The sequence below is a fragment of the Rhincodon typus genome, chromosome 5, assembly GCF_021869965.1.
Source record: "Rhincodon typus isolate 14 chromosome 5, sRhiTyp1.1, whole genome shotgun sequence".
In the NCBI taxonomy this organism is placed as follows: Eukaryota; Metazoa; Chordata; class Chondrichthyes; order Orectolobiformes; family Rhincodontidae; genus Rhincodon; species Rhincodon typus.
The window spans coordinates 49794149-49819895 of NC_063336.1; the positions used below are offsets into that span (position 1 = coordinate 49794149).

General features: G+C 42.0%; 1 protein-coding gene across 3 annotated transcripts in view; it reads left to right on the forward strand.

Moving 5' to 3' along the window:
* Positions 1-53: 53 nt before the first annotated feature.
* The window catches only part of scara3 (scavenger receptor class A, member 3), a 57657-nt gene continuing 31963 nt past the window's right edge, over positions 54-25747 (forward strand). The window contains exons 1-3 of one of the 3 annotated variants that reach the window (XM_048596900.1): positions 54-205; positions 985-1081; positions 17087-17143. In XM_048596900.1, the coding sequence (XP_048452857.1) occupies positions 1075-1081; positions 17087-17143 (64 nt within the window). In that variant the 5' untranslated portion in view covers positions 54-205; positions 985-1074. Of the gene's footprint in view, positions 206-234; positions 798-984; positions 1082-17086; positions 17144-25747 lie in introns of those variants that run through there. The other 2 variants (XM_048596902.1, XM_048596901.1) reach the window with 2 other exon arrangements.

Sequence of the window (25747 nt, forward strand, 5' to 3'; positions counted from 1 at the left end):
TGACTAGAATTCAGACGCTTAATGCTAATGCTGCGAAGATCCAGCAGTGGGCAACACGACACAGGCTATAAAGCGTGAAGCGAGCAGGGGCGTCTTCCACAAACAGCAGGGAGTTGTATTGTGTTTCTGTGTCAATTACCTTTCATTATCATCGCTTCTTAGAGTGTTTATGTGACTCAAAGGCTGAGGAAATCACTTAAATCAGGTTAAATGACTAGTAGAAATGTACATCCTGAACATGATGAGTTTTAGTTTTATAAACTTGCCGGGAATTGTTGAGAATATTATCTTCTAATGTTGACAAGCATTAGGAGAACAGGCATTGAAAAATGTTTTTTTTTCACGTTAGTTTCTAAGGGATGAGTTTTGCATATATATGTCTCTTTACACTTTGTATATTGCTAGACTTTTCTTTCCAATAAGGCTGAAAGGAACTTTGAACGATGACTTTTACATACTTTAAAAGCTCTGTTCTGAACGTTTAATATAAAGTGATTTTTTTTTTTAACCCACTGTCATTTCAAATGCATTTGTTTACAATTAGCGTCCCCCAACTGCGGTTACCCTGCAAACTGACAACATGGTCGCTGCTTCCCTGGAAATATTTGAGTGAAATGAGCCAAGGTCACGGTTCTCCAAACGTGAAACATATCGCCTGGGCAAAAACGTCCAGCCTTTTTTTCAAAAAGTGAGGATGTTTATTTAGGCTCCAGAACAAGTAAGATTAGTGCAAGATTTTAGTTGCAGTCTGCGTTTCTCAGACATGTTTTCATGAAGGAAAGTTAGCCGAAAGCTAGGTATGTAATCATGACGTACTTTGAAAATCAAAAAAGTCTGTAATCTTTTTAAAATGTATAAATAAAACGATCATAATTAAATCTATACTTCAGACTGTTTAGTTTTTTTTTGCAACAAATTGCCTGTCTTCGTCTTTCTGTGCTTATGTTCATTTCAACGTTATCTTGAACCTTTATTGAATTACAGGAAGTTCTTGTCTGGCTAACTCTGCAAGGAAGGTTTTTTCATGGTGAGATGCAACAGGCGTTTATTGCAGATAGAGTATAATAACAGAACATGAAAGGTTAGTACTTTATCTCCGTTTCATTTTGCTGAAAAGTTTGTGCACGCAGCTTTTTTGTTTCATTACTCGTTTTTCATCATTGCAACTCTATTAATGTGGTCAGTATTAAAATGCATACGTTTATATTTTATTTGCATGTTACTGCGCTCTCATTCTTGTTGCGAGTACAGCCCAAGACGTTTTACAGCAGCCAAGTGCTTGTCTTAGATGTTGGATTAAGTTTGATTGTTACCCTATTATGTCATCATTGTTGCTGTCGGATTGTATTAATCATTTTCAGAACAATTTCTACTGTAGCACAGTTATTGTGAAACAAGATGATTTGTCATGTAATTTTTAATGCAATGTCAGTTTGTAATTGTTAAAACATTGTGCATATAATATTTGTGAATAGCATTGAGGATGGAGCATTCTTGTCAAAAGAAATTACACTAATCAATTAAATGTGTCATTTTAACACTAAAGCAACTCCTTTTCCTAAATAATCCAAATAACTAGTGGAATGTTATCATTTAATAACTAGTAGGATAGATCATATAGCTGCAGCTAGACAAAGCCTTGCTTAGATCACAGCTGGACCACTGTCTACAGTTCTTGGCATCGCATCTTGGAAAATATACATTGTTCTGGGAAAGAATGCATTTTAGGTGCACCAGGATATTACCAGGAGTTCAAAAGTTAAATTACAAGGAGAGATTTACATCAACTTGAGTCACCGAAGGGTTACAATACAGACAGTGGTCATTTGACCTGCTGTGTGTGGGCCGGCTATTTGTAGAGGAAATCACATTATCCTATTCCTTCACATGTGTCCCTACTTCTGTGATTTTTGTTTTATGTTTCAGGTGTTTTTCTCAAACCCTTTCTGAATTATACAATTATACCCCACAATTATACTTGCTTCATCTACGCTCTCAGGAAGTTCAACTAGGCTTGTGTTCTCTGGCATCAATCAAAAAGTAATTTGATTAAGGATTTTAGAATTTTGAACACAATTGGTAGGGTAGGCAGAAATAAACTTTAAAGTTTTGGCAAAGATCTGTAGCTCGGGTTGTGGGTGAGGTTGTTGACTTGCTCGTCGAGCTGGCTTGTTTTTGTTCAGGCGTTTCGTTCCCATGCTAAGTGGCATCATCAGTGAGGCCTCTGATGAAGCAATGTTGTTCTACTCCGCTCGGAATTTATACTGTCCGGTCCGTTACGGTGAGTACTGTCATTTCCGGTTTTGATCTGTACACATACAAACCCATTCAGATCAAAACCGGAAATGACAGTACTCACCATAGCGGACCAGACAGTATAAATTCCAAGCGGAGTAGAATAACATTGCTTCATCGTAGGCTCCACTGATGATGTCACCTAGCGTGGCGACGAAACGTCTGAACAAAAACAAGCCAGCTCGGCGAGCAAGTCAACAACCTCAGAAATAAACTTTTTCTGCTGGTGGGAGAACAAGAACACAGGAGCAGGAGTAGGCCATGCCCTGCTCTGCCATTCTCGATCATGGCTGATCATCTGCCTCAACACCATCTTCCTGCACCATCCCCATATTCCTTGATATCTTTAGTATCTAGAATTCCACCTATCTCAATCTTGAACATTGAGCTTCTGAAGGTCTCTGGGACAGATAATTCAAAAGATTCACCACTGTCTGAGTGAAGATTTTCCCTCACTTCTGTAATAAATGGCATGACTCTTATTTTGAGATTGTAACCTTTGGTTCTAGAGCACCCACCAGCCAGAGGGAACATCCTTTCTGCCTCTAATTTGTCTATCTCTTTATGAGTGCTTTAAGTTTCAGTGTAATAAACTCTCAGTCTTCTAAACTGTAGAAAATAGAGGCCCAGCTCCTGAATTGCCTCATAGACTCGTCCTCCCATAGTTTAGTCAAGTGAACCTCCTTTGCATTACCTCTATGGCAGGTATATCCTCCCTTAGCTAACAGAACAAAAACTCCACACACTTTTCCAGGTAACGTCTCATGAAGGTTCTATACTATTGAATCCTGTACTCCTATCCTCTTCAGATAAAGGTCAATATACCATTTGCCTTCCTGATTGCTTGTTGTACATACATGTTTGCTTTAAGTGATTTATTAACAAGGAAACACAGTTCTTATTAAATGTGAACATTTCCCAATCTCACACCATTTAGTAATTACATTAGACATTTCTCAAGCTCACACCATTTAACAAATACTCTGTTCACTTCTGTTCCTCCTACCAACATGGTAAATCTTGCACATATCCACATTATAGTCTGTCTGCCATATTCTTGCCCACTCACCCAGCCTGTCCAAAACCAAGTGAAACCTCTTTGCAACATTCTCATGTAATACATTCCCACCTACTTTGTGGTATCCACAAACTTGAATACATTACTTTTGCTCCAGACATACAACATTGATATAGAGTAGGAAAAGCTGTGGCTCAAACACTAATCCATGCAACACCACACTAGGACCTTACAGCCTGCTCACCTGAGAATGACCTATTTATTCCTACTGTTTTCTTTCAGTTCATAATACCTCAACCTATGCCAGAACATTAACCCTCATCCGATGAGTTCTAATTTTGTTTACTAACTTCTTGTGAGTCTTTTATAGAAAGTCATCTGAAAACCCAAAAATACCACATCTCGTGGTTTCCCCTTATCTACTCAGTTAGAAACATGTTAAAACAGATTTGTCAAATGTTATATCCTCTTCATAAATCTATGTTGGCATAGTCCAATCAAATCATTATTTTCTAGGTGTCCATTTATCACATCCTTTGTTATAGATTCTGGTATTTTCCAACTGCTGACATTGGGCTAACAGGTCTGGAGTTTTTTCCCTTCTTCCATTGTCGAAATAGTGCAGTTACAGTTGCAACCTTGCAACCTGCAAACACAGTCCCAAACCAATAGAATTTTGAAAGATGATCACCTTTACAATCCACCATCTCTGTGGCCATCTCTATCAACATTCTAGGATGTAGATTTTATGGGTCCCTAGGATTTGCCAACTTTCAGTGTCACTAATTCCTCCAGTACCACTTTCTTACAAAAACTAATTTCTTCCCATTAATGTCTTGGATCTATTATTTCTGAGATTTCTTTCATCTTGTCCACAAAGATAGACACAGTAATTATTTATCTTCTTGCCATTTCCTTATTCCCCATTATACATTTTCCGGTGTCTGCTTGTAATAAACCCACTTTTGCTTTTGATAATCTTCTCCTTTTTACATACCTATAGGAGCTTTGAGTTTTTTTTATAGGTTTCCTGCTGGTTTACATTCACATTCTAATCTCTCTTTCTGTACCAAGTTGTTGATAATCTTTTGACAAATTCTAAATTGCCCCTAATTTTCAGGCTTGCTACATTTTGGTAACTTGATCTGCCTTCTCCTTTGGTCTAATATATTCTTTAAGCATATCTGTTAGCCATGGATATTTCGCAATTCCTGTTGAATTTCTATGCTTTAAAGCAATGTATGTTATAAACAATGCATAAATTCATTAAATACTAACAGCAGTATTTCCCCAATCCACCCCAGTAAACTTGCGCCTCATATGTTTGTAGTTTTCCTTGTTTACTTTTAAGACCTTACTTTTGGATTTTTTCTTAAAAATTAGAGTTTCACCATTTAGGAGAAATGCATCTTCTTGTCAAGGACAGTAAATATGTGGAACTCTGTCCCAACAACAGCAATAGATGCTAACTCAATTAATAATGTGAAATCTATGATCCAGTTAGGAGTTTGATTTATTGTTGTCACATGTACGGAGATACAATGGAAAGTGTTGTTTTGCGTGCTATGCAGGCAGATTGTACCATACAAAGTACATCAGGGTAGCAGGGCAGAGTGCAGCATACAGTGTTACAGCCACAGAGAAGGTACAGAGAGAGAGATTAACATTTGAGAGGTCTGATTATGGAGTGCTATGACATAAGTGTGGGTCGCTGCAGTTAGGATGCAGGTTCAATGTGATCTATTTGAAAGACCAAACAAGCTTGAAGGGCTGAACGAGTGCGGCTGTTCCAGTGTTTCAAGGTGCTGAGCCCACGTTACATCTGATCAAATCTGAGGAAGCAATTGAGAGCACAATTTCTTGTAGAATTTTTGATCTACAAAATATCCTACCACATTTGCATGGTGAATATCAGGTGCTTCTGCAATTACGAGGTCCCAACTAGAAACAGAATATTTGTGAATTTCGGTGAGGACAAGCGTGACCTTGGTTATAACCTCTACCAATACTCACCGACTATGTATTAGAAGAGCTGAGCTGATAGTTGTTGTGTATTGCACTAACACATGCTCAACTGCAGACAAATGTTATTGAACTTACTTTGTTTACACATCCCAACAGTGAGGGAAATATAATAAAATGCTGAGATCTAGCCTTTTTTACATTCACTCCTCATTTGAATAGAGCTTGTACATGTACCATTTAATATTTTAATATATATGTTTCTAGAATTGCCCATGATTAAACTAGCATTGATAATACTGAAAATTTAAGCTTGGGTTGCTACTTATTTTTACTAATCACAACCAGACACACATATGAGCAATGCTACTGGATTGATTTCACAGTTTAAAAAAAAACTTAACACTAGTGTGTTTTTAACAAAATATTATCATTTAGCAAGAAAGAATGAAAATAATAACTTCTTCCACTTGATATACTTTCAATCTAATTGGCTGCTTTCTCTTGCCATTTGGAATCTCCTTCCATTTCCATTAACCTGATTCTACTTTCTTAACATTTCTGACTGTGTTAAACCTGACTTTTGACTACCAGCTGAAATTAATGATGGGGACTGTGATATAGATTGATTTGGAAGATCCTTGCCAGCTTTTTATTGGGCTGTACGATGCTGGAAATCCTTCAGTTCCTTTCTGTCTTTTACTTGAGACTATAGGAAGAATTTGGCCCATAGGAGGTTTATCACGCTGTCATAGAGATGTACAGCATAAAAGCCTTTCAGTCCAACTCGTCCATGCTGACTAGATATCTTAAATTAATCTAGTCCCATTTGCTAGCATTTGGCCCATATCCCTCTAAATCCTTCCTATTCATGTACTCATCCAGATGTCTTTTAAATGTTGTAATTGTACCAGCCTCCAGCACTTACTCTGGCAGCTCATTCCACATACATACCACCCTGTGTATGTAAAAGTTGCCTGTTAGAGGTCCTTTTTAAATATTTCCACTCTCAGTTAAACCTATGCCTTCTTGTTTTGGACTCCCCCACCCTGGGAAAAAGACCTTGACTATTCACCCTACCCATGCCCCATATGGTTTTATAAACCTCTATAAAGGTCAGCCCTCAGCCTCTGATGCTCCAGGGAAAATAACCCCAGCCTATTCAGCCTCTCTTTATGGCTCAAATCCTTCAGTCCTGGTAACATTCTTGTAAATCTTTTCTGAACCCTTTCAAGATTCACAACATCTTTCCTATAACATGGAGCATAATTGAATGCCGTATTCCAAAAGTGGCCTGTCGATATCCACAGCCACAGCATGAACTCCCAACTCCTATACTCAATGCACTGACCAATAAAGGCAAGCGCTTTAAAGTTTTAACAAAGATCTATAGCTCGGGTTGTGGATGAGGTTATTGACTTGCTCGCTGAGCTGGCTTGTTTTTGTTCAGGCGTTTCGTCCCCATGCTAAGTGGCATCATCAGTGAGGCCTCTGATGAAGCAATGTTGTTCTACTCCGCTTGGAATTTATACTGTCCAGTCCGTTACGGTGAGTACTGTCATTTCTGGTTTTGATCTGTACACATACAAACCCATACAGATCAAAACTGGAAATGACAGTACTCACCATAATGGACCGGGCAGTATAAATTCCACATGGAGTAGAACAACATCCCTTCATCGGAGGTCTCACTGATCATGTTACCTAGCATGGCAACGAAACATCTGAATGAAAACAAGCCAGCTCGGCTAGCAAGTCAACAAAGGCAAGGGCACCGAACAGCTTTCTCACTACTCTATCTCCCTGTGACTCCACCTTCAAGGAACTATGAACCTGCGCCTCATTTTTATCAGACCTCCTCTTTCAAATAATTTAACTACATGAAACTGCAAGCAGGCCCCTCAGCCCATCACATCCATTCTGACCCTCTAAAGAATATCCCACCCAGACTCACCCCATCTCTGTAACCCCTGCATTTCCCATGGCTAATCCACCTAGCCTGCACATCCCTGGACACTATGGGCGATTTAGCATGGCCAATGCACCTAACATCTTTGGTCTGCATGAGGAAAACGGAGCATCCAGAGGAAACCCACGCAGACATGGGGAGACTGTGTAAACTCCACACCAATAGTTGCCCAAGAGTAGAATCGAACCTTTGCACTGTGACATAGCAGTACTAACCACTGAGCCACCACACTGCCCAATTTTCTGTGGCGCCATTCTGCCCATCTTTTTCCACATCATCATCTTTACATTGTTTTATTATACCAAAACTAACACATGATCAACAGCGCACAGCAATTATTAAACTAACTTTATTTACACGTCCCCAATTGAGAAGCTATTGTCAAAAACTACTTTCAACATGCTACAATTGATACTGTAAATCTGTCGATACCTGTACAGTCATTGGTGTAATTCTGTAGTTTTGGTCTGAATTTTCACTTTGTGGGCAGAAAATAGGAGCCCAGACTGTCTCTCAGTCTTGGATCTGACCCATGGGTTAACAGTCACTCATTAGAATTTAGACTGGTGGCATGGAGACACATTCACTGTGGAAAACAGGCTGGCAAAATGCCACGGTGATGTTGGTGGCAGGGAGGTGCTGGGGGAATATCGTGGAATTTCCTGCACAAGATGACCTTTACTTGGACCCATCCATGTCAGACAAGGAGCACATGTAGTTGTCTACTGACCATCACCCAGCCTTTTGCTGGTTGGCTCCCTCCAGGCAGTTAAAGTTTCCCACCCCCCCCACACACACACCTCCTCTCAATCATCTCTTGCCCCACACTACCCCCATTGCATCAGGAAACTGGAAGTGACTGGGAAAATCCTTATTTACTGTTAACAAGGCTCCAATTGCCCATTCATCTGATAGGAGCAGGAAAGATATACAGTGAAAATAGCATGAACCAAATTTGGCGCAGGAGTGATATTTTCAGTTTTCTAACTCATTCCTGAAACATAGGACCCCACTAGAAGTTCAGGATCAAATATTGTTTATTAAAAGGAATTGCTGCCCTGTGTAAGGGATAGGGCAAAAATGAAGGAAGAAAGTATTTGGAGTAGAGAGTTTAATTTAGCAATCAGTTAAAGCCTTGCTATTATTACTACCAGGTATCTGGTTCAGAGGAGATTTTTCTTGGAGTTGGAAATGTAATCCAGATTTCAAATTAAAGCTGTACTGTGGCTTCCAATCATTTGATGTACAATGCAACTCATTCCACTGATAACTTGTTTGAACTATATGCAGAATTTTTAAACAGACACAATTTTAAAAGAAGTGTGAAGTCTGGAATCTTATTGGGAGATAACTTTATGTGAAGCAAAATCACAGAAATACAAGAACTGAATTTTCCATAGAATAATGGCAAGGGGCCTACAACTTTCCAATATGTGCTGTTGGCTGGTGTGGTTTGTCACTGCCAGCACTATTCAAAAATTATGCTTTCAACTTTAATGTTTTCTCATTTTGTTCAAACTACAGTTATGCTAATACAAATTAAAATTAAACATAGACAATTCAGACTTATTCGGTAGCCCATTGGAATCTTATTCATTAACTTTTTGTTCAAGACCACAATCCCCTGCTGGGATTTGCACAAGACAGGGACACTCTAATATCCAGCATCTTGGAGTGATGGGGACCTGCATCTAAGTTTTCACAGGCTGATCCTAATTTTAATAATCATTTCAACTAGTAAAGAACAATAGCAGGTGCTAGTAAAGAACAGTCACCTCTGCATAGGCAGGAGAGTAGAATCGAAAGGCAGAGTCTTCCCAGCCGTGAATAACGTAGGCATTGGTGAAAAAGTTGGAAGAATCACCAATTGCCAATGAGGAGCCTCTTAACATCAAGAGCAAAACGTCTCCTTTTCTAACCAGGTACTGAAAGGCGGGTTGAGATTCTGACCAGTGAGTGGTGAGAGGCCTATTTTCACAAATCTACATCATTGATATGCACTTACCCATTCTCCCATCTGCCAGACAGAAACTAAAAGGCACTATTCCAGACATCTAAGTCAGAGCGGTTACCTGGTGACTCCAGCTTGCCACTTGCTCCTCTGGTCCTCCATTTGTCACCAGCATCTCGGCATTCTTCGTGGTCAGCGATCACACGTAGCCCCGACCACTAGGACCTCCAGGTTCCCCTCAGTAACCTCAGTAACATGTCGGAGCCAATTGACAGGGATCATGAAGGGTAGCTGCAGACTGCCAGCATTATGTAAAGCTGATTGTGCGTATATGGAGCGTGGCCTTGGTCACTTAGAACTCCTTCATACTGCTAAGGAGAAACAGCCTAATTTATGTACTTAAGCCTCTTTGTGTGAGAAATGAACTCACCAACCTCCTGATTTAAATGCAGGTTTGCTATCTCTGAGCTGAAGTTAATATCTAGATCAAATTATGAGAGATATTTACCAAACTTCTGCAAACCCTAGCCATTCTTGTTAGTTATTTTTATAAAATATTGACAGATTCATAAATGTTTAGCATCGGAAGGACACAACAATGCAATCCCACAACCAATTGATCAAAGTAATGTAGTCCTGCCAAAACCAGTTGTGGATGGTGGTGGACAATTTAGGAACTAACAGAAGCAGCAGATGACATAAATATCCCCATCCTCAATTAGAGGGTAAGAACAATAATACAAAGACTAGGTTGAAGCATTTGCATCCTCTTCAACCAGAAGTGCTGAGTGGATGACCCATCACAGCCTCTTCTTGAGGTCCGCAGAACACAGACACCACTCTTCAGTCAATTTGATTTACTCTGTTTATCAAGAAACAGTTGAAGGTACCGGACACAACAAAGGCTATGGACCCTGATAATAAGCCAATAATAATACTGAAGATTGCCCTTGAACTAATCACATCTCTCACCACGTTTTTCCACCACCACTATCGGTAGAATGTACCCAATTATGTGGAAAATTGCTCAGGGCTGTCCTGTACAGACAAAGTGGGACAAATCCATTTTTGCTAATGACTGCTCTTTGGAAGGTCTCATCAACAGTATTGTCAAGCAGGATGTGCTCAGCAATAACCTGCTCATTGATGCTCAATTGGGGTTCTGTCTGGGCCATTCAGTTTCTAAGCTCATGGAAGCTTGGACAAACATGGACAAAAGAGCCGAACTTGAAGGGAAGTGAGAGTGATTGGATTGACTTCAAGGTAGCATTTGATCAAATTTAACGTGGAGTCCTTGCCAAATTGAAATCAATGGGAATTGAGTGAAAATTTTCACTAATTCTCACAGAAACTTTGGGGATTTAATACAAATGGCTGAAATTGATTTTTTTTTAAGGCAAAGATTAGTAGTTAGCAGAGCAGACCCAATCTTTGCTTCCATGATGCTGATCATACTAAGAATCCTCATAATAACCTTAAGTGTTAGTAATTCCTTAGTTGACACCTCTAATGCTAGAAAATCTACCTTTGGTACAGTAATGGTGTATGTGTGTTGTTTGATATTGTACCTTTCAAGGTTTGAAACTGAAGTGTGGGCCATGCGAAATGGAACCCCACTGTAAGAATATGAATAACTGTGGAACAGTTCTGTTTTGCTTCTGGAACCATCAGACCTTTTTATATAAAGCCAGATATGAAAGAATTGCAGGAACTCAGTCAGTTACCTCCTTCTGTGCAGCTTTTTGCAGATGAGTATGCTTCAGTTTCAAATAACGCTGTCCTCCTTTGATGTACCTTCTGCAACACAACTCCTCAACATCAAAGGAGCAATGTTGCCACGTGTTTCTATGGACATCACAGCTTTCTGTTTAAAGGCAAATTCCAGCCTTTAAGAGCAGCTGTTGTTCTGGAATTCCTGTTCCTTTTTCTTATTATAAGTGGGCTGCTACAAGCTGAGGTCTCTGTGAGTGCTATCTGAATGCCACTCTCTCCTCAGAATAGGAGGAAAGACTACTATTGGAAAATTTAAAATAGTTTGCAGCATGGGTCTTTTTGTTTTGAGCTTCAGTTTTCTCAAAGGTCTTAATTAGTAAGAAATACATAAATTGTATCAAATGAATAATCTCTTTCACTAATTTCAATTTAGGGCTTCTGTACATAATTTTTCTCAATGGTTCAATTAATCCAATCAGTAAATGACTTGGAGAACAAACAAGTGCTGAAGAGGAATCATATTTGACCCAAAAAGTTAAATCTATTTTTCCCTTCACAGCAGCTGCCAACCTTGCTGAGCTCCTCCTGCACTTTCCTTTTTTTATTGAAGTTCTGCAGCGTCTGCGGTACTTTTATCACAGCACAAGTGGACATGTGTGATGAGTAGGACCTCAAAAACATCTCATCAGCTACAGAACCTGTACGCTGTTCTGGATGCAGTGGATACATGAACAATGGACAGCAGACACCTCAAGACCCTGGAGAAATGTCCACAGTGATGCATTCGCAAAATCCTACAAATTCAGTGGCAGGATAAGCACTGTTATATCAGTGTTCTCTCTCAGGCCAACACTTCCAGTATTATGGCACTGGTTGTGGTTAATCTGCTGTAATGGCTGAGCCACATAGTCTTATGCCAGGCATACAGACACCTTAAACAAGTTCTCTGTAAAGAGCTTTGTCATGGCAAGTGTCTACCATGAGGGCAGAGAAAATGCTTCAAGGATGTTGTCAAAAAAATGCAACATCCTACTGACTCATGGTACTCTTCTCTCCCTCTCTCTCACTCACTCACGCACACATGAACACGCACACGCATACACGCGCACACACGCACACACACATACGTGCACACACAGACACAGCACAGAACTGTTTACTCATCTCAGGATCCACACCTTTGGAAGAAATTCATCCTCAGTCCTATGGCTTTGCCTCAGAAGAAGTGTCATGGCTGTACCCTTGGCCTTTTTAGTAATCACAGAGAGAGGTTTTAATTTCTTTAAAAATATAGAAAACCTGTAGTGTCTGAGTGATGTGGAGTAGTCACTAAACATTTCAAGAAAATGTGCTGTAGCCCCTGTATATTGTGAAAATGGAATACTGTTCAGGTAAATTCTTTTTTTGTTTGATGTAGATGGGATGTGATGCTGTGCCTGGTGCAGAATAGAATGTGTTTAATTTACGTTTTAGAGTTCTTTTATACTCCGCTAATCACATTTCAGAAATAGTCTTAGTCCCAGCAGGAGATCAGCAACCAATACACAATGAGAGACAGGAAGCAGAACTTTCAGTCAGTAGGTGAGCAGACCACCTGAGATCTAGTTTCAGTGTCTAGCAAGAAGTGCTTTGAGGTCTTTATATGCTACTGATTTTATCGTTGTTGTCAGCTAGTCATCATGACTCCTCACACCCAGTTCTCCATAATGTGCCAGGAGTAACATGGTATGCACTGCCTATTATTGTACAAGTGACTTTTTTTAACCCCCTGACTCTGGAATGAAGGTGATTTATGGTGCTGATACTGAATGCTAACCATCAGCACCCTGACCAGTATGCCCAACAAGGTGATCATTCTTTACCTTGTCCATGCACTATGCACCCTTATAATCTGTAAACAGAACTCTTTAACCAGTAGGACAAGATGTTGTTCACTCATCACGAATGGATGCGTACTCTTTAAGGATGCCACATTCAGAGAGAATGCAACTAAACTAGTGGTAATTGAAATGCTAACACTTTACAACGTCCTACCGAATGACATTTATGGAGGCATGTGCACTGAAGGCAGCAGCGACTGATAGTATTACACGGCTTTAGTCGGTTGAAGTTATACTCCTGTCAAAGTTTGTCCTCTTCACAGAGAAACACAATGTGCTGAGAATTGGTACCTACCAATATAGCCACCATTCACAGTATCCTGCAGCGCAATCACTGCACACTTCAAGCACTCGTCTAGGTACTCGAATCTTGAGAGCTTAGTTTAGTGAGTTTGTAAAGGGAATTCAGGAGCGACACAGTCCAAACTGATGAAGAGCAAGTGTTCTTGTCACCTGACCAGGCATTTTCTGAGGCTTGTTTCCACATGATTATTGGCCTTAATGCAATACTTGGGGACACAGATCAAACGAAGTTCTGTTGCTCACACAGAGTGTTGTCATAGCAACACCAGTGACATCTGCAGTGACACAAACCAAAATAGTGTAACTCCTGAATTCTCTAGTGCAAAAGGACTTTGAGATCAAGGCTCTCAGCATTTTCCTGCCTGTTTCAACTCACCACAAATATAACGAGTATCCTTGCACCAGAGATTTCTGAGCCAGTTCCTTACCCCTGCTGTGGAGAGACACTCATGGCATTCTCACTCCTGTACCCCAACAATTTTAACAGCTGGATGAATACAGGACAAAGAAGGAAGAGCACGGCTAGTACAAGGATTTGCCTACTCCAATGATCATGTTTTGTTTAATGACTATCTGCAGGATTTAATGACGGGCCTCAAGTGAGGGGCCCACCTGCACCAGGGGTCTGTTCTTAAGTTCTTGACTTACCCCAAATGGTCACGCTAAATATTCCCAGTTATCTGCTGAACGTGTATATGCTAAAGGCGTGTTCTGTTGTTGAATGTGAGTGGCTAAGTGCTTGCAGTAGGAACTGTTTTGAAAATGGGAACACACTGAACTTTGTCCTAAAATAAAAATGCCGTGTAAGCTTCTGCAAAAATGGCATTGGATTTGTATTATTCTCCATACTGGTGCTCACATACTTCTTATTTGTTAATAGGGTAAATTTCAGTTCTATTTTTACATAGGAATAGTAGAGTCACAGCATGGAAACAGACCCTTTGCTTCAACCAGTCCATGTGGAACGTAATCTCAAACTGAACTAGTCCCACCTGCCTTATCCTGGCCCATATCCCTCCAAACCTTTCCTATTCGTGTACTTATCCAAATGTCTTTTAAATGTTGTAATTGTACTCGCATCCACCATTTCCTCAGGAAGTTCATTCCACATGCGAACCACCCTCTATGTTGAAAAAACAATTGCCCCTCATGTATTTTTTTTAAATCTCTCTCCTCTCACCTTAAAAATGTGTCCCCTGTTCTGCACCGGGGTGACATAAGTGCATTCAACGATTCCATGTATTGTTGGGAAAATAACACTGATAAACAGAAAGCCTTATTGAAGCTGAATTTGATGTAGGCATTTCGATGATGGAATAAGTGAATCAATGAAGGACTGACATCTGTCCAACTTTACAGTTGCCTGGATAAAAGTTCAATGTCATGACAATTTTCATTGGCACTCATCTATTTATTGACTTTGAAGAGATCAAATATACTGTAGCTAAATTTGCTGGTTATACAAAGATGGGTAGGAGACAAAGTTGTGAAAAGGATATGTGAGTCTTAAAAGAGGTTTAGATGGTTAAGTGAGTGTTCAAAAATTGGCCGATACAGTGAATAGGGAAAATGTGAGTCTGTCCCAACCGGCAAGAAAAATTGAAAAGGAAGGTATTACTTTAATGGAGAGACATAGAATGCTGTGATACAAAGGGATCTGACTGTCCTTGCACATGATTCACAAAATGTTAGCATTGTAGGTACAGCAAGTAACTAAGAATGCAAATAGAACGTTGGCCTTCATTGCAAGGGCTACAGAATATAAAAAGTAGGGAAGTCTTGTTATTGTTTCATTGTATTCTCGTGGATTCTTTGGGTCTTAATGCAAGCTCAGGCCAGATTTCATAGGAATAGTTTTACGATGTCAACTGTTGCATTGTATACAATTGTAGGCCAAGGAACAGAGGTCCTGAGCTGTACAGATTCCAACTTCTTAGTAGAATACTATCACATGACTGTTAATGTCACAGTCACATCGCTGCTTATCTACATATTCAGTAAGCCATGTCTCTACAGTTATAATTATACACGGCATTGGTGAGCCCGTACCATGAGACTAAAGTACCGTGTACAGTTATGGCCAACTTAAGAATTCTTTATTAAGCCACACTTACACTGGAAACACTTCAGAAGAAAGGTTGTCTAGTTTGGGATTGTACTTTTTGGAGTTTAGAAGAATAAGAGATAATCTTATTGAAACATAAGATTCTGAGGGGACTTGACAGGAATGATGCTGAAAGGATCCTTCCTGCCATGAGGGACTCTGAAACAGGGGACACAGTTTAAAAATTAGGGACCTCTCATTTAAGTTGAAGATGAAGAAGCATTTCTTCTCCTACGATCATTAGTATTTAGAGATGGGGTCAATGAATATATTCATGCTAGACAGATTGTTGATTGAAATGGGAGTCAAGGGTCATGTGAATTTAAGGCCAAACCGAGTCAGCCATGATCTTATTGAAGGACAGAACGCTTGAGGTGCTGAATGGCCTACTTCTGCTGCAAGTTCTTATTTTCTGATAGTGTTATTGAGTGTTTTATGTATCTGCACGTTTTCTTAAAGGAGATGTCACACAGCGAATGTTGCCTTCCTGCTTAGCTGTATCCTCACAAAGCATTGCTCGTCTGAAAATTCCAGGCAGTGACTTGGACTCACCTTTTATCACACAGATTGTTGCACACTACCTTCTACTTCACTTCATGGCCCTCCCTAGCAAATGAGACTAGTAACCCTTTAAATCCTGTGACCTGCTGAATTGAAACAAAATGTTTGCACACCACATGAAGTCGGTGCTCCATCATCAATGAAGTAAAACTGTTTTCAATACTATTTGTGGGCACCAGGAAAGACTAGTAGAGGAGAATACCAGGACTTGCAAAATACTTGTGGAGATAGATGGCACTAACATAGAGAATAATAAGTGGACAGGGATAGGGGAGAAAGAAATGAAGTTCAAAACAAAGTTATTGTGCATTTATGTAAATGGGGGTCGATTTAGCTCAGTTGGCTAGCACAGGTTCAATTCCCACTCTGGCTGAGGTTACCGTGAAAGTGCTTGCCTGAGGTGGGGTGACCCTCAGGTCAAACCACCACCAGTTGTCACTCTTCAATGAAAGAAAGACTATAGTGACTTTACCTTTTACTATGTAAGTGCGCAGAGTATGGTAAATAAGATTGGAAAGTTACAGAATATGGAATTATGATGTTTGTGATGGTGGTGGTGGTGGTGGGTGACTGGGTGTTAGCTGTTCAGGAAGGACGAGCAATGAAAGAAGAGGAGGAGGGGTGGCTGTATTGGTTAAGGAGAGCATTGCAGTGTTGAAAAGGAAGATGTTTCAGAGGGTTCAAGGACAGCGTGAATTTGGATGGAGCTACAGAATAAAAAAGTGTGCAACTACATTGCTCGGTGTAGTCTGTAGACCGTTAATTAATAGAAAGGATGTAGAGGAACAAATCTGCATGGAAATTATAGAGAAATGCCAACATTATAGTGTAGTTATAATGGGGGACTTCAAGTACCTAAATATAGACTGGGAGATTGGTAGTGTAAGAAGCAGCAATCAGTTGGCAAAAGGCTGACTTTAATGGGGAAAGAACAGAGCTGAGTAGGATTCATTGGAATAAGAGGTTGGCGGGAGAAACTGTAACTGAACAATGTGCCACCTTGAAAAAGCAGATGATTCAAGTGCAGTTAAGGTATATTTTCTCTAACAGAAAAGGGAAGGCAAACAAATACAGAATTCCCTGGATGACAAAAGAGGTAGAAATTAACAACGGAAAGAACAAGTTGGCTTATGACAGATGTAATGGAGAAAGTACAATTGGGAATCAACAGGAACACTAATGGAAGTTCTAATGAAAAGTCATTAACTGGAAACGTTAACTCTTCTCTCTTTAGATGCTTTCAGACCTGCTGAATATTTCCAGCATTTGCTGAGTTTAATGCAGACTTTCAACATTTACATTATTTTTATTTTTTATGGTTGCATTTTAGACAACAACTTCTCTGGAGAAGAAGAAGAGATGCATTCGTTCAGATGTGAACAAAATGGTTTGTAAAAGCATTTTTTTATGTTTTGTTTCCATTTCCTTCACAATAATATCGTAACTTTCATATTTTAAGTTTGTTTAGTAGCAGGGTTAAGTTAAATAAATGGTGTCAGAATTGCAACTCACCCTTTTAAGAGTCTGGGGAATGCAGCTGGATTTAACTTACATCTGCTCCTTTGAACCATTGACTCACCCCTAGGGTTGGAATAAGTGTCACTTATGGCATGGTAGTATGGATCTGTATCAATGCCATGTGGGTGACTGGTAACTGCCTACCAAGGTACTGAAAATTGGCAAAGACTTTGGATCCTTCTATCGTAGTGGCAATGCCCAGTAAGTGAAAAAGAAATATAGTACAGCATTACAGTTTGTCCCCTCAGGAAGCTACGAGGTGGGAATGTAAAGATAAATGATCACGTGATAATTAATTACCTTGCTCTACTTCATTCCTAAAGCGTAAACCATCTCTCGATATAACTTCCACAGGATCCATCAGGTAGTAAACTGGATTGGCACAGCTGAAAGTTAGTCATGCCAGTGTCCAGGCCCACAGAAGTTTATTGCAGGTTTAACAAGGGCTGCTCTAAATCCTTCCCTAAATTTATCTTTTTTAAATTCACTCAAAGGACGTAAGTGTCACTGGGTAGCCCAACATTAATTGCTAATCCCTAACTGTCCACAAAACAAGAGTCCACCATATTGCTGTGGGTTTGGAGTCCTATGTAGGCCAGACCAGGTAAGGATGACAGATTTCCTTCCCTAAAGGACATTGGCGAACCAGATATTTTTCAGAATAATTGACAGCATTTACAAGGTTGCCGTTAGGCTAACATTGTATGGCTATTCTTTTTTGAATTCATTCTTGGAATGTGAGCATTACTGGTAAGGCCAGCACTTATTGACCATCCTTAAATACCCTTGAGCAGGAGTCACCTACAAATTGAGTGGCTTACTAGCCCATTGCAGAGTGCAGTTAAGACAACTACATTTCTGTGGGCTTGCAGTGTAGGCCAATAGGGTTAGGGTGCCAGATGCCTTTCTCTAAAGGATATTAGTGAATCAGACGAGTTTTTTAATGACAATCTTGTGGTTCCATAATCATTATTTATGAGTCTAGCAATTTATTTCAGATTTATTAGTCAACTGAGTTTAAATTCCTCTAGCTGTCTTGGTGGATTTGAACTTGTTTCATTGCAGCATTAGTCCATGGTTCTAGATTACTCATCCAGTAAAATTAACACTGTGCCAACCTGGAATGGAAACCTGGCGCATCTAGAGGCCTTGGTTAAATAATAGCCTCAGGGCCAGATTTTGCCCTTCCCAGCATTTTGGGCCCGTAGGTCTCAGTCATTTCTGGACAGTTGTTACTTTAGGGATTGCATCATCCTGGGTTGCATGACACAGCTGCAAATATGGTTTTGGAACAGTTACTGTTCAGATCTTTGAAAATCAAATCCAGATCAGAACCTAATTATCAAACACTGTGGCATTTCCCTGGTGCTGAACCTTTCACTAGAACCTATCAAACTAGCTTCATGTCAATAATTGCCACTCGTTCGGAAATGTGTTTTATATTCCTTACAAGTTTGCAATAATAATTTTACACAGCTCAGAATCACATGTAAGCAATTCTATCCCTGTTAGAACCTTTGCACAGGTTTTCTTGTAATTTTTATCACATATTCCTCATTTACAATAGCCTTGAAACTAGATTGCACTGGCGTTTAGTGATGGGCTTGAAATAGGGATTGAGTTTGGGGATGTAGTGAGAAGCCATGTGGGTCCCCAATATACTCTCACTGATGAAGAAGTTCCCAATGTAATGTGAAGTGAGATTAGCTGCCTGCAGCATGGAGATGGACAGCCAGTTGAGGTGGTTCCTGTTAGCAGAGTCCCTCCACCCTGTTCCCCTCTCCTTTGCTGTGTTGACATTCAAAGCTCCCTCTTTGAGGCTGTTCCGAAGACCATAAGTGGCAGAGGATCCATGTCGCAGCGACAAGAGCTACAGGGTAGAAATACGGCAGTGTTCAGTCCTCCAGAGGGGTTTTTCTTCAGTATCAATGGTCCTCATACCTTCAGATGGTTTCATTGCATCTGTTCTCTATGGTTGGTAAAGAGGCCTCCATGTTGATACACTGTCATGGATCATGAACTGAGTTAGAAGATTCCGCATCCTTCAGAGCTGCAGAGACCATTGGGACCAACCTTCTATCCTCAATAAGACAGCGAGCACAAAGCCAGCCAATTAGCAGGTTGCCTGCTGCAGGAATACACCAGCAAATGTGGCCACAGGATATCCGTTCGCTCCTAATGTTCGCATCCCAAAGTCTGCCAGAAAACTCAGCCCACAAGGCAAGTAAAACCTGCTGTTCCTGACTGGGAAATGGTTAACCTTGAAATAGGCCTTCTTGTGATGAAGCAATGATGGAATTTGGTGTGTTTTTCTTAAAACAGCTTTCAAAGAGCTTCTACTGACTTATGAGACCGTAGAAGCCATAACTTACGGTAGTCATTCCCCAGTTCTAAAACCAATAAACTGACTGACATCGCTACAGCCTACAAAACCCCTGCACCTGAAATAGGCAAAAGTCATTGTAGTTCTTGCCGACTTGAAAAATTTATTTCCTAGACGAGTCCGCCTCACTGAAAACATTTAAAATTTGGTGGCTGTGTTAAAAACAAAATCGATGCCCATTGCAAGGTTGTGTCATTTTGCAGTTAGCATTTGCTCTTACAAGTCAAGTAATTTTACAGAAAGCTACGGTAATTACTATTATCAGGAATGCTTTAATGCCTGAGTTCATTTTAAACTGATTGAAAACAGATGCTCCTTCTAACTTGGCTTTTCTTTTGAAAAGTTGATGTGTACCACTGTATGCAAAGCCGAACCTTGCATTAAGCAAAATGATTTCTTCTTAAAGTTATCTCCAAATGTCTGCCAGGAAATATAAGGAAGAAAACATATGCACTGACTTTAAAAAGAAAAGTTAACATCTTGTCCCCAGTGTAACACATTCATTCATTATTCCTTACTTCTGAAGCTGTTACAGTGCAATCGATGACAGGGTAAGATATAATTAGCTACTCCTTATCAATGTCAGCAGAATTTATACCTTCCCAAGGCTCAGTGACAAAGTTCCAGATCTTTACTTGGAGATGGTTGCAGATGAAGGACAAGATAAGCAGCAACACCAGCACCAACAGGAACACCAGGACCAGCTGCCCTCCCTCAGCCAGAGACACCACTTTTGGGGCTGTTGGGATGGCCATCAAAATCCTCTATTGACAGTCATTGTCACAGGAAGCTCACGTTCCCATGGCAGGTCACTGCTAACACCTGCACTCTCCTGGAACAAGACTGCCTTTCCAGTGGAGCAAGTGAGCATACATTATCAATGGGCAAGAAGGTACCTGTAACGGGTTGGAGGGGGGTGAGGGGGCAGGATAGGGAGGGATCTCTTCTTTCCCCACTCCAACCACCCCCGGATCTCTGCCTCTCGCCATGTTGCGTGCTCTGTTCTGTAAGGAGATAAAGCAGACAATTGAGTGTGTTGGCAATGGCATGCGTAGAAAATGATGACTGCTGTGAGGAATGGGTAAAAGCAGGAAATAGACTGAGCGAGTGACTGCAAAGAGAGGAATGGGTGAAGCTGTTAGGAACTTGGAGTCCTTGTGCATGAATGACCAAAGGTAACATCCAGGTTCCAAAGCCGTAACATACTGAACGGCTACTGTCGCTTTAGAGAGAAGTGACTGGTGATGGTTTAACCTGAGGGTCATCACGCCTCAGGTGAGGGAAGAGATGGAGAGTCATTCATGGTAATCTCAGTTGGGGCAGAACACTTACCCATGCTGTCAACGTTACTCTGTATTGCAAACCAGCCATCCAGCCAATCTATCTAACTGACACCCTCCAAGGCCGATGGGTAAAAGGGAAGGTAAATGGAATGTTAGCCTTTATTTCAAAGGGAATATAGAATAAAAATATGAAAGCCTTGTTAAAACTGTGCAATCAGACCTCACCTGGAATACTGTGAACAGTTTTGGTCCCCTAGGTGAGCAATGATAAACTGGCAGTGGAGGTATTGCAGAGAAGGTACACTAGGTTGATCCTAGGTATGGAGGGATATCTAATGCGGAAAGGTGGAGTAGGTTGGCCTTGTACTGAATGCAATTTAAAAGAACAGAGGAGACCTTAATGAAACGTTTAAGATTTTTAGGGGGTTTGACAAGAGTTGATAAGGAGAGATTGTTTCCCCTTCTGGAAGAGTAGGACCAGAGGGCATAATCTCAGAATAAAGGGTCATCTATTTAAGGCAGAGTCAGAAGTCAGAAGGAGCAGCACTCTGAAAGCTTGTAATTTTAAATAAAACTGTTGGACTCTAACCTGGTGTTGTGTGACTTCTGACTTTGTCCACCACTGGCATCTCGACATCATATTTAAGACAGAGAAAGAATTAATTTTTTCTTTCAGAGGGTAGTGAATCTGTGGAATTCTTTACTGTAGAGGGTTGCGGAGGCTGGATCTTTTAGTATATTCATTGCTGAGATAGACAATTTTTTTATCAGGAAGAGAATCACGGGTTATGGCTATAAGGAAGGAAAATATAGTTGCTGATTATCAAATCAGCCATGAGCTCATTGAATGGTGGAGCAGACTCAATGGATAAATGCCCTTCTTTTGCTCCTGTGTCTTATGGGCCTCTTCCCGGAGGACCAGAAGTGGAGGAAATATCTCCACAGCCTGGCAGCCTGGTCCGAGTGTGCCACCCAGTGTCAGTGTGGTCTTCACGGACTGGAGAAACAGCCAGCAGTGCACAAGAACAGTACCCTGCTCTGTCAGGGTAAGTGCCACACTCTTTACCTCACTCTCACTCTGTCTCTGCTACTAAGCACTCCTCCCACCAAGTCTCATGCTCTGCCACTCTTACTGTTGCCTGAACCATTTTCCCTCCCTCACTCACTGTTGTTCCCCCACCCTCCCAAATCACTAATCCAGAAGCTGTAAGAGTGCAGTTTTGTAATGGAGACCCAGTGGTTTCAAGCATGTGACCATCTGCCACTGTACAGAGGTTGGCAGCTGCCACAGAGAACCAGTCTAGCACCCTCCAGTTCTGCCACACCCACGCCCCATCACCGCAGCCATTGATTCTCAGGACAGGGGGACCCTGACATGCACTCTAGGTGCCTCCTCCTCGAAAGGAGACAGGGCATTGGCACAGACACCCAAGCTGAAGAATGAACCATATTTAGGCTATCTCAAAAATCTCTCTGACACCTCAGAGGTGGCCACCCTCCCCACCCCCCATGCCCACCCCCAACGTCTCACTGAGCCTGCCTTTTCTACCCTTAGAAGTCAAACAGAGGAGGGTTGCCTGAGCAAACCTTCAAAGTCAACAGGCTCCACTGATGAGTGTCATCCCTCCATCCCGGCTGCAGAACCGGGGACAAGTCTGTGATGTACTGAGAGGAAAAGAAAAAAAAAAGAACCTTTTGAGGGCACTTTGGGGTCACACAGTTGCTTAACTGCTATTTGTTTTGCATTACAACTGTTTGCTTGACGCTCCGTGTAGCTCTGAATGTAACTGTTGCAGCACGATCCCTACTTTCATGCCTATACAGGACATATCATGGATTGATGCCAATATTGAGAGCCTGCTGCAGCATCTGGAAGCAAGAGGAACAAAGTGTAAATAGGGTGATGGGTTTTGCTGTCACTGTTGCTCCTTTTAGTCAAAGGTCCCGAGTCTTTCCCTGGCCTCTGGGACTAAAAGTGATGGTGTGAATGAGGTGCTCAGTAATGTGTGGTGCAGTGAGATATACAGCATACAAGGAATGAATGCATTATCATCCGGGATTAGGGACCCCACAGGTCTGTGTGTGATGTTGTTACCTTCGAATGAGTCTCGGTTTGATGGGTCTTGCAGCCACCTTCCTCAAGGATTGAAACACTTACCTCGCCCACTCCTGGTGTGGTCACTGCCACTTTTATTCACATTGTGTCATTTCGATTTCCAGCATGATGGAAAGCAGCAGACGACAATCTTTGGCCAGTGGTTTTCACCCTCTGCCCCTGCCTGTCGGTGCGGCCTTGAACATCTCAGTCCTCTTTGTGACAGCCGTTCCCGTGAACCCCTTAGGCTTTGTGCCTCCCAGGAACACGCCCAGCCCTTCTACCTAAGTTTCCTTCTTCCCAACTTCTCTCTGTCTTTCCCACTACTTCCCAACCCAACCCAACCCCTCGGATATGAAGTGACCATTGCCAGGTCTGGTCATACCTTGTCCCCACTTTGAAGCCAGAGTGCTCCTGACCATGGATGAATCCTTTCCCACATTGTCCCTTTCCCATTTTATGCTTTACTGTACACCTTACTAACTAATATGTTGCCCCTTGCACATTGGCATCTCTGCCTCCACACGCCCAACCCCCTACCAGCTGGCACGGTGGCACAGTGGTTAGCACTGCTACCTCGCAGCACCAGGGACCCGGGTTCGATTCCAGCCTCGGGCAACTGTTTGTGTGGAGTTTGCACATTCTCCCCATGCCTGCGGGGGTTTCCTCCGGGTGCTCTGGTTTTCTCCCACAGTCCAAAGATGTGCAGATTAGGTGGATTGGCCATGCTAAATTGCCCGTAGTGTTCAGGGAGGTGTAGATTGGGTGGGTTATAGGGGGATGGGTCTGGGTGGGATGTTGTGAGGTTCGGTGTGGACTTGTTGGGCCGAAGGGCCTGTTTCCACGCTGTAGGGATTCTGTGAGCCCCATCACCTTGCAGCCCACAAACTCCACGAATAGGTAACTGATTATCCTTCCCATAATACCTCCTCTATGCAAACCCTCTTTTCCCCCAGTTTCTCTGAGTAGATATCATTTTTCTTGTTGCCCTTTCAGCCACCAAATGTTAAATCCAACAAAATATTGTGACAGCAATTGTCAGGATGCGAATGAAAAGGTATTTACACCATTTCTGTGGTCCTACTGCCCTATTTCCAACCCTTGTTTAAAATTAATTGAAGTGTACAACTTAGATTTTACATTATATGTGGCCTGAATTGTTTTGTCTATGGGTCGGCACTCTTGGGCTGGAACAGTGCAGATGTATTTCACTTAAGCCTTTTAACTTCGACTTGAGAATTCTTAATACCAACACTAGGTTAAGCATGATATGTTCTTCAGTTGTCACATAAAAAGCCTCTGCCCCCTCCCCCAATGAAACAAAAGTTGGGTAAGTCAACAAGGCGCAGGGCTGGATGAACACAGCAGGTCAAGCAGCATCATAGGAGCAGAGAGGCTGATGTTTCGGGCCCAGACCCTTCATCAGAAAAGGGGGAGAGGAAGGGGGTTCTGAAATAAATAGGGAGAGAGTGGGAGGCGGATAGAAGATGGATAGAGGAGAGGAAACCAACAGGTCGAAGAGGCGGGAATGGAGCCAGTAAAGGTGAGTGTAGGTGGGGAGTTAGGGAGGGGATAGGTCAGTCCAGGGAGGACGGACAGGTCAAGGGGGCGGGATGAGGTTAGTCGGTAGGAGATGGGTGTGCGGCTTGAGGTGGGAGGAGGGGATAGGTGGGAGGAAGAACAGGTTAGGGAGGCAGGGACGAGCTGGACTGGTTTTGGGATGTGGTAGGGGGAGGGGAGATTTTGAAGCTTGTGAAATCCACATTGATACCATTGGGCTGCAGGTTTCCCAAGCGGAATATGAGTTGCTGTTCCTGCAACCTTCGGGTGGCATCGTTGTGGCACTGCAGGAGGCCCAGGATGGACATGTCGTCTGAGGAATGGGAGGGGGAGTTGAAATGGTTCGCGACTGGGAGGTGCAGTTGTTTATTGTGAACCGAGCGTAGGTGTTCTGCAAAGCGGTCCCCGAGCCTCCGCTTGGTTTCCCTGATGTAGAGGAAGCCACACCGGGTACAGCAGATGCAGTATACCACATTGGCAGATGTGCAGGTGAACATCTGCTTGATGTGGAAAGTCTTCTTGGGGCCTGGGATGGGGGTGTGGGAGGACGTATGGGGGCAGGTGTAGCACTTCCTGCGGTTGCAGGGAAAAGTGCCAGGTGTGGTGGAGCTGGAGGGGAGAGTGGAGCGGACAAGGGAGTCACGGAGAGAGTGGTCCCTCCAGAAAGCAGATAAGGGTGGGGAGGGAAAGATGTCTTTGGTGGTGGGGTCAGATTGCAGATGGTGGAAGTGTCGGAGGATGATGCGTTGGATCCGGAGGTTGGTGGGGTGGTACGTGAGGACGAGGGGGATTCTTTTTTGGTTCTTATTGCGTGGACGGGGTGTGAGGGATGAGTTGCGGGAGATGTGGGAGACACGGTTGAGGGCGTTCTCGACCACTGAGGGGGGGATGTTACGGTCCTTGAAAAGTAAGTCACTTTTTCAAATGAAGATTTTTCAATTTGCACTAAGAGAAAAGTAGAATTAGTCATCCAAGTTGGAGATAATCAAAATGGCTATTTTAAACAAGAAACAACACAATGTGGGGCAGGTCAGGCAGTACCAGAGGAGCAGGAAAGTTTACTGGAAAGAAGCTGTCCGCCCTGTGTGTTCCTCCAGCTCCATACTGTTTTGTCTCTGACTCCAGAATCTGCAGTTCTTGCTGTCTCCTGGC